Source organism: Anguilla anguilla, chromosome 14 (genome assembly GCF_013347855.1).
Source record: "Anguilla anguilla isolate fAngAng1 chromosome 14, fAngAng1.pri, whole genome shotgun sequence".
Lineage (NCBI taxonomy): Eukaryota > Metazoa > Chordata > Actinopteri > Anguilliformes > Anguillidae > Anguilla > Anguilla anguilla.
The window spans coordinates 22,618,377-22,627,651 of record NC_049214.1 but is presented as its reverse complement, the minus strand read 5'-3'; the positions used below and the strand labels follow the sequence as shown (position 1 = coordinate 22,627,651).

The window sequence follows — 9,275 nt, the reverse complement described above, 5'->3', positions numbered from 1 at the left end:
CATTAGGCTAACTTAAGCTGTCTTTACACTGCCGAGCCAGGTTAAAATGCTGTAGCAGACCTGGGGTAGAATTAGTGATGATCAATTTCCACAGACGTTCTTTTTCCACCTTTTGCCCGGTATGAACATCTTTACACTACAGAGAAGAATCCGCGGGATTCGCTGTGGCTCGTGCACTTATGTATCTCGTGCACAATAAACACTGTCGTTCTCGTGAATGATTGTTGTGTGATATTTTTGAAACCCCGCCTTGTTAAGAACCAAAATGTTACCCCTGGTGTTTCTGGTTTTGCTAGCTAAACTGTTCGAGAATAAAGCTGAACTGGGTGTTAAATTAGCAATCAGAACAAGAAGAATAAAACAAAAACAAAGGAGATTTCATCGAAAAAAGGGCATCAAGGCTGAAGGAACAAATGAGGAAGCGTAATAAAATAATAACAACGCGAATCCATACTGTCGTATTTTTTATTTAGTTTTCTCCGGCTTGACATCGTTACACTGAAATCAGACCTGGCTCTGCTCCACCTATACCCCGGGCCAATGCTCTCTGTAAAGACGGCTTTATTCCGATCATTATAATATACTGATGAACTGATGATGTAAATAACGGTAACGTTAAGGCCAGTTCAGATCAATGATTCGCAACGAGACAAAACGGTTTTAGAATGTTGCAGAGAAAATTGCAGCGGTGTGAACTGGTTATCTGCAGAGCGTCTGAAGCCTTTGCCTGGGGTTTCAAAAGACCCAGCTTGTCAAATCGCCAAGTGCAGTTAGAACGTTCACAATCAGACGTCTTGGAATTTTGCAAGTCGCATCCGTCTCGTTGTGAGTCATTGATCTGCACTGACCTTTAGTTACCTACATTGCAACGTTGCAACAAGGTAGCATTGCATTCGAGATAAGTTTTGCGAGGTCGGTACCAGTCGGTAGCGTTTAGCGTTTTTTCTGATTGTTAGCTGACATTAGATTGTGTTAATTACATTAGCTAGCTAGCTAGCTAACGCAACGTTACCTGATATGAGAGATGGCTACTGTGCGCAACTTTGTCTAAACTAATGTTGCCTTTCTTGACATGGTCCGGTAGCTGGCGTTAGCTGTGCAAATAGCTAGGCTATTTTTCACAACTCCGCACATTTCATATTACCATTTCTTTTGGCAAATCAATTAGGGCATCTACTTTGTTCACATCAGATGTAATTTTAAAACAATTGATTAGAGCTTTAGAACAAATTTATTTCAGCTTTATTTCACTATTAGAATTCCAGTGGGTCAAAAGTTTACATACACCAAGTTGACTGTCTCTTTAAACAGTCTGGAAGATTCCAGAAATTGATGTAATGACTTTTTAGAAGCTTCTGATTGGCCATTTTTCATAATTAGGAGTTAATTGGCATCTGTGGCTGTATTTAAGGGCCTACCTTTAGAGCCACTGCCTGTTTGCCCTTGATACCATGGGTAAATCCAAGCAACGCTGCCAAGACCTCAGAAAAAATATTGTGGACCTCCACTAGTCCAGGTCCTCCTTAGAAGCAATTTCCAAACAACTGAAGGTACCACGAGCATCTGTTAAAACAATTGTGTACAAATATAAAAATCTTTGGACCACACAGACACTGCATCGTTCAGGAAGGAGGCACAAATTAACTCCCTGGGCTGATTGACTTTTGTCCAAAAGGTTCAACTGAACCCTGAGACAACAACAAAGGAACTGGTGAAGGAGATGGAGGCATCAGGTATGAAAGTATCTACATCCACCATTAAGAGAATCGTACATCACCATGGCTTGAAAGGCTGTCGTGCAAGGAAGAAGCCCCTACTCCAAGATACTCCGGAATAAAAAAGCCAGATTGAAGTTTGCAGGTGATCACCAGGACGAAGACCTAGCCTTTTGGAGGAATGTTCTCTGGTCAGATAAAACAAAAATTGAACTTTTTGGCCATAATAGTCAGCGCTATGTATGTAGGAAAAAGGGTGAGGCTTTTAATCTGAAGAACACTATCCCAACTGTAAAGCATGGGGGTGGCAGCATCATGATCTGGAGGTGTTTTGCTGGAAAAGGGACTGGTGCACTTCCGAAAATAGATGGCATCATAAGGAAGGAGGATTTTCTAGAAATACTGAATACTGATACACCTCAAGACATCAGCTAGAAAGTTAAAACTTGGTCACAACTGGGTCTTCCAGCAGGACAATGGTCCTAAGCATACTTCCAAAGTTGTAACAAAATGGCTTAGAAATAACAAAATGAAAGTATTGGAGTGGCCATCACAAAACCCTAACCTGGATCCCATAGAAAATGTGTGGACTTAACTGAAAAAGCATGTCTGAGCATGGAGGCCCACAAACCAGTTACACCAGTTCTGTCAGGAGGAATGGGCAAAAATTCTGGCAAAGTATTGTGAGAAGCTTGTGGAAAGCTAGCCCAAGTGTTTTATTCAAGTTAAGCGATTAAAAGGCAATGCCACCAAATACTAACAAAGTGTATGTAAACTTTCGACCCACTGAAAATCTGATAGTACATAAAAGCTGCAATAAATAGCTATTTGAAATGACCTCTTATGGAAATAAAGTAGATACCCTAATTGACATAACATAGGAAATGTATGGTAACATGAAATGTGTGGAGTAGTAAAACATTGAGTTTGAATGTCTTTAGCCTAGGTGTACAAAACATCATCCCCCCCTCCCATGAGGGATTGTATTGCCATGTAACAAGTAAATCTGTCCAAACAGGTTTAGCAATGAGTGGGCAGTGTTCCTTGTATGGAGGTACATAGTGGGAGAGCCAAGATAACAGTTCAGAATGCTTCCTGCAGAGACTCCTGCGGTGGATATTTTTTCAAATCCACCTTTTCAGGAGAGGTCTAGTAATTGCATGCCTCGGACTTACTTGGGTTTCTCAAGAGACCTAGTTTTTTTTTAAATAGAGCACAAACAGACATAATTACTGTGGAAACAGAAAGCTGAACATCTGAAACTGGTTGACCAAAGGGATTAATGCCTACACACACAATACTTATTCTTTATTACAATGAAAAACATTTTGTTTAAAGACTGGAAACACACAAATCTGCCTAAATACAGAATTTCAAAACTTCTCGACAGTAAGTTGCAAGTAGGCGAATTTTGGAAAACTATCCCCTTTGTGAATACTAAACATACAGTACAGAATGGCACTTATCAAGGCAGACTCTCAATGAACATTTTCCATAGTAAATATAGAAAGAATCAAGAGACAAGATCAAAACAATCTCAATATTTTCCCCATGATGTAGAAGTTAGCCAAAAGCTTGCTGCATTCAAAGAACGGTGCTATGCACAGAACAAGAAATAAGCTCTAATGTGTTATCGCTGACATTTACTACATTTTTCAGCCATGTCACTCTGTATATATTTACCTATTGCACTAATTTATCAGAACATTTCAAAAATTAGACACCAGATATTTGTTTTGGAAAGAACTTCAATTTCGAATTTCAATTCTTTCAAAACTAGTGGATTGAGCAGTAGTGGGTTCCTAATTTAAATCATCTTCCATTTCATTATAATGCAGGCATGTCACATACACCCACTCCCAAACACACTCACTCCCTCTCTCAATGTTTAAGAGCTAAGAGGGAACACTATAAACATCTCATAAAATTTATTTTAAAAATGTTACTTTTCACTGGCTCCGTACTGCCAAGAACAACTCCACAAATAAAGCAGTCACAGTTCCAGTACAAGTACATCGCATCAGCATTCAAACACAAGTGTCGGGCAAAAAAAAAGGCATTATGTTTCTCTTTATCATTGCACATGTATCCACATAAATTACAGATCATTCAGCAGTACTTTCCATACTTATGATTCACAGATTGACAATGGAGTTTCATTGACAGAAAGTCTCCAGTAGGGTTGACATTTTTGCAAGAGCCACAAGAGAGACAGAGCACAAATTTTCAGCTGATTGGTCAGGACAGGGCCTACTCTTAGCACAGATTTGGAGACAGGCTGACCATGCCATGGACACGGTGAAATCTGAGTTGTGGAAGCCAAACCCTGGATCTGGCGTTGGGGACATAGTGCCCCAGGAATGCCACTCAGCTGAGTCTCCTTCACATTGCATCCGGTGTACTGTGCTCCCCTGCACATCAATAAACCTGTATGACCTCATCCCACTCCCTGACGGGCCACACCCCGTTCTCCTTCACGTTAGAGGGCGACGTCTTCCAGTCCCAGGTTTTCACTGGGATGTTCCAGTTCTGACCGTAATTTGCCTCCACGTAGTCCAATGTCTCACAAGGGACTCGCACTTTAAGATCCAGCAGCTCTGTCCAGCACAGGGCGAACCTTGGGAACACATATCTGCCATAAAGGAAGGGTTGGGGTCAGTTATAAGGTCCTGCACCCTTGTCATGAGAACTAGTCTGAAATGATGATCAGGATGTGACTGTATTTGTATATAAACTGTGATTGGGTCAATCTGAGTGGTTATGGTGTGAAAATTAGGATAATAGGCAGGAAAAGTGAGATAAAGGGAAGAGTTATTATAACACTAACAATTGCAATGTCAAGAGCAATATGATGCTTGTGAATCAAGAAACCACCATAGACCTTTCAAATGAAAAGAATGAGGAATCACTGTTCTTATTAGTGCTCATTAAGTCATAAGATGAAGACACTTATTATCTGCAAATGTATAAACAGGAAAACAACACCTTTCCTTTGATGCAAAGTATGTCATTTATAAACACAAAAGCATCTGTGCACTTCTGATTGGCTAACCACTAAAATGATAAACTGCTGATAGGCTGTGTTTAAAAAAACAAACAAAAAAAGGCAAGCACTCAATATGTGTAGATCTCTGTTGTGCAAAAAGTCTAAAGGTGATCTAAACAAAACAGCAACACGAATAAGAAAGTATGACTGCGTATGCAGGGGCACCAAAATGATCAACATACTTGAACTTCTTGCCACTCTTGGCCTGTGTGCCACCATTCCACACAACGTCGTCCTCTTCGTAGAAGAAGAATATGTCCAATTTCACATCCAAACCCTGAAAAGAGAGCTCAAGACTGTCCTCTACCTGTAGTCAATCAGACAGGACCCCCAGATTAGTACTGCCAGGACAACAAAACACAGGAAAATCACGGACATATACTGAACATAAGGTCAGCACTACAAAAAGAAGACACAATGCATTTTCCTGAAGCTTTGCATCCATTTCAGGCAAGTCATTACAAATGCTACTTGCTTTTTAATGCTAGTCTACATCAGAAGACATGTGAAACTATCTTCCTTATTATTTTGACTATTGATGGTTATACAAATGGCAAACTTACAGGTTTGTGGGGCACACCATGTATATGCAGCATTGAGAGTGGAACTTTTTAGGTTACTGTGGACAAGGTTACAGTAAGGACCACATGTCCCAAAATGTTTAAGTCCACCATTTCAATCTAAAAACACATAATAATAACAACATGACATGTAAAAAGGCAGAAAATGTATTTCACATGACTGTTTTTGAAGTCTGGACATACTTTTCCAAATTTGTGCTTGAGGGGTAGGCCAGACTTCTGAAAAGCCTGGATAATGTCAGGTTGATAGTCTTTAATCCGGATGCCCAGGTCAACATCTTTGCTGTAGGGAATGACATTACACTGCCTAAACCAGCCTGGGGAGCAAGAGGGAGCAATAAGTTAAGACAAGATATCAACAAACCCAAACACTTCCGCCATATATTGCCCTCAGATGAAATCATCTGAATGCACTGCAATATGAAACACGAGTGTATGACACCTAGGACACACATTCGACACCCTGTCATATCTTTAATGATGTCCGCTCACTAAAAGAGGTACACCGGAAAGAACATCAAATCCCCTCCTTCCCGCATGGGAGTTTCACATATGGATTGAGAGTCAGCTGTCCCACAGACTGCGCCACAAATCACGCTGCTGATGGAGCTTTTTGACAGAATCCTCATACAACTCAATGCCTGAGAGAAAAACCATCTCACCGAGGCAGGTGCCACTGCTCAGCCAGAACGGCACTCCCAGGTCACTGAGCGTTCGGGCAGCCAGATGCAGCAGACTCTTCGCCTTCATCCTGAAGTCCATGGCCTCTGGGGACGTATCATCAGGGTACACCTGCCGGTGAGGGGTGGGTGGGAAGGTAAGCCAGCGACATGAAATGTGGCATTATGCACAGACAGACTCTGAGAATTATCCAGAAACTAAGCTTGGTTACAGAGCGCAAGTAGATAGTGGTTTAAAACCAGAAAGCTTTATATTAATCTTAGTTCCATGGATATGAGGTATTAAAATGTAAATAAGTGAGCATAGAGACCTGATAGAAGGCACGTGCATCCTTGTATCTGCACTCCAGAAAGCGGGCCTGGGCGCGCTCATTAAGGAAGCGTGAGATGTTCTTTGGGATCCGCACGTCCAGCCCATCCACCAAGGACGGAACTAGCTCTGGTCTGGCAACAGACAAAAAACACAGTTGTACAGGCTCACTGTTAATCCACTCTAATTGTTGTTTCTCCCCCTCCCCCAGTCCTTCATAATCTAGAAGTAAGATTCAATTAGAGGAACTGCACTCTTAAACAGAGGCCGACTGTCTGATCACCTGTCATAGGCCCCAGCCTGACGGCCAAAGTCCAGCTTCCGAAAGGACACAAACTTCCTGTCCATGTTGGGCTTCAATCGCAGCGGGCCATGCCACAGGTAATTCCCGCTGCGCTCGTAGAAAACCACCAGGTGGACCGCGTGGCCGTTGCGGCGGAAGAGGAAGTGGAGTGGGATCTCCGTGCCAGAAAGGTCATCCAGGCCCACCAGGCGGGGGTCCTTCCCCCGCACCTCCAGGAACTCCAGACCACGCTCTGCAGCTGCCTGGGCCAGGCTTGCCTGTACATTCACACACGTGGGCACCACAGAAAGGCTGTTCACCGGGACTCAATAACATTAAATAACAATAAGCAGCGTGCAGCTGCGGTCACTATAGCTTTATGGGTTTCCCTCACAGCAAGAGTTTCATGTGTGACATGAAAAATGTAATCATCGCATTATGTGACCAAAAACGCCAAATAAGAAACCCTAAATTACAATATGTACTTTGAATGACTAAGAAACCTTTCTATATTAATAAAAAGGGAATTCTGTTACTGTGATACGTCCAATATTAAAATCTAAACATGGATTACTGAATACATTTTCAATGGAGATGCAGACCACTGTCATATTCGCAGATTTACACTGTTAGGGATACTAGGTTTAAATTCAAAATAAATACAAATTTATCAAAGGGTTTAAAAAAATAAATAATTAATTTAAAAAACTAGTGTGATTTGTGAAGAAATATAGAAGCCCGGCTCCTTACATCATATTTCCAGAGCTTGGCAAGCAAAGCAAAGGTAGTGAAGTCCCTGTGGGTGCAGAAGGAGCTGCAAGGAGGACCTTCAGCTTGGCCGTCCCTTGGTTGAGGGGATTCCTGAAGTAGCAGACTCAGGGTAGCCGTGTCAATCAGGAACACAGGCAGATTATATCTGGCCACCAGTCCCAGAAACTTCTTTACCACCTGCTGCATGGAATCCCCAGAAAGGGACACCACCACACACAAAAATATGAATAAATAAACTCACTTTATAAGGGAATGAAAGCATTCACAGATAGTGTAGCTCAGGGATGTCTTTTCATTTCAGGCTTCTAAAGACTCAGGATTATGCTTATTTTTTAAATTTTTTTATTTTAAACAGGGCATCTTTGATAGTTATTTTCTACTTACCCACTGTGCATCACCACCCATCTGAACAGCTTTACCACTGGATCGAGTTCCATGCTAAAGTGTCAGGGGAAAAAATCAAACTATTATGGTACAACAGTGCAATCTTTATTGAATGAGTGACAGTACATAAACAGGCTGGATTAGCAATATTATTCTAACTAGGCACTGTGGCTCTGAGTCAGTATTAATCTAACTGGGCCCTTGACAGCACGGCATTTGAGAAATTATACTGATAAACACACCAGTATCCATCACCATTCATACCTTAGTGAAACCCTCATGAAGATAGCTCACCTTTGACACATACTGTCTGTAGTAATACAACTGAAACAGGAGAAACACAGAGCTAGTTGCAATAAGAAGGGCCAAGACCACAGACTTGTTGATTCTAGGCATTGGTTCTCCTCGATTTGTCACGGATGGCCAGTTGGTGGGACGCAGCGAGTATTACCATGTTCACGTGAAGACCTTTGTGACAGGTGTCCTAACTGGAAACAGGCAACAAAGTCTTAACGTTAGTAACGCATTTCATATTTGGCAGATAATTTATAGTCCTGAAGTATGAAGAATAAGTTATTACATTTACATTCAATTCAATTCGATTGAATGTACAAACCATTTGATGAGGTGTGCACAAAGGTAACCAGCAAACATTTAGAAACAAAACAAGCATGCATGTGTTAAGCACGTATCCCACCTCTAGTGCAACGGTACCATCTACAGGGTAAGGCACAGGTAATCAACATATTCAATGTTACCTTAATCGTCTCCAACATAAATATTAACGTTACAACCAGCAACACACTCGCGTAGTTTTGTGTGAATTGTTTAAACAGATAACATTAACTATTACTGTTAGTATTACTAGTGTTAGTAGCGGTAGCTACCTATTTAGCTAGTAAGTGAGCTGACGCTTGCAGATTTAACTAGCAAGCTAACTAACATACGATTGCTCAGTTGATCTCGTTGGATATCAATAATAGCATAACCAAACACTGAAGAAAAATGAATCGACTGGCGAAGTGCAAACGAATACAAATAAGAATGCCTAGTGAAACACGCATCGCTAGAGATAACGTTTTCAAATAACGTTCCAGCCATTGAGTTAGCTAGCTAGCTATCAAGGCTGAACCGGATTAAATTCAGATTCAGGATCTGTAGCTAAACATTAAACAGCAAATTTTGCGTGCCAACTAGCGTCGTGTCAATCAGATGAGGGTGGGAACAAACCTGGAAAAAATGCTGTTATGGCCAAAGATATTACATAGATGTAATTACCACAAATTCTTGACATCTTGAATGAGTTGCGCAAAACTACGGGTACCAACTGGAGACAACCATCGCAAAACGGGCAACCGGGCAGCCAATGGGCTCGGGATTTCTTCATCACAAATGCGAAGCGAATTTAAGTTTTTATTTCAGTCACCGATGAAATAAATCGCTCAGTGAAAATAATATTTTTCATATGAAGAACAATAGCCTTATACTTCGACCCCTGTATACTA

The 9,275-nt window shown here is 41.3% G+C and overlaps 1 protein-coding gene across 6 annotated transcripts; it reads right to left on the bottom strand.

Annotated features, from left to right (window-relative positions):
- Positions 1–2,994: 2,994 nt before the first annotated feature.
- fktn (fukutin) lies at positions 2,995–9,152 on the bottom strand. 6 transcript variants are annotated; one of them, XM_035392426.1, is made up of 10 exons: positions 9,049–9,152; positions 8,065–8,258; positions 7,771–7,824; positions 7,366–7,566; positions 6,616–6,893; positions 6,334–6,466; positions 6,005–6,134; positions 5,526–5,659; positions 4,944–5,068; positions 2,995–4,347 (listed from the first exon to the last, which is right to left on the bottom strand). In XM_035392426.1, the coding sequence occupies exons 2-10, from the start codon at positions 8,164–8,166 to the stop codon at positions 4,134–4,136; spliced, it is 1,371 nt and encodes a 456-aa protein (XP_035248317.1). In that variant the 5' UTR covers positions 8,167–8,258; positions 9,049–9,152; the 3' UTR covers positions 2,995–4,133. The 6 variants fall into 6 exon arrangements, with proteins under 6 accessions (XP_035248317.1, XP_035248316.1, XP_035248321.1 ...); XM_035392425.1 differs by having other exon boundaries at positions 9,001–9,137; XM_035392430.1 differs by having other exon boundaries at positions 7,366–7,563; positions 9,001–9,137.
- Positions 9,153–9,275: the final 123 nt, after the last annotated feature.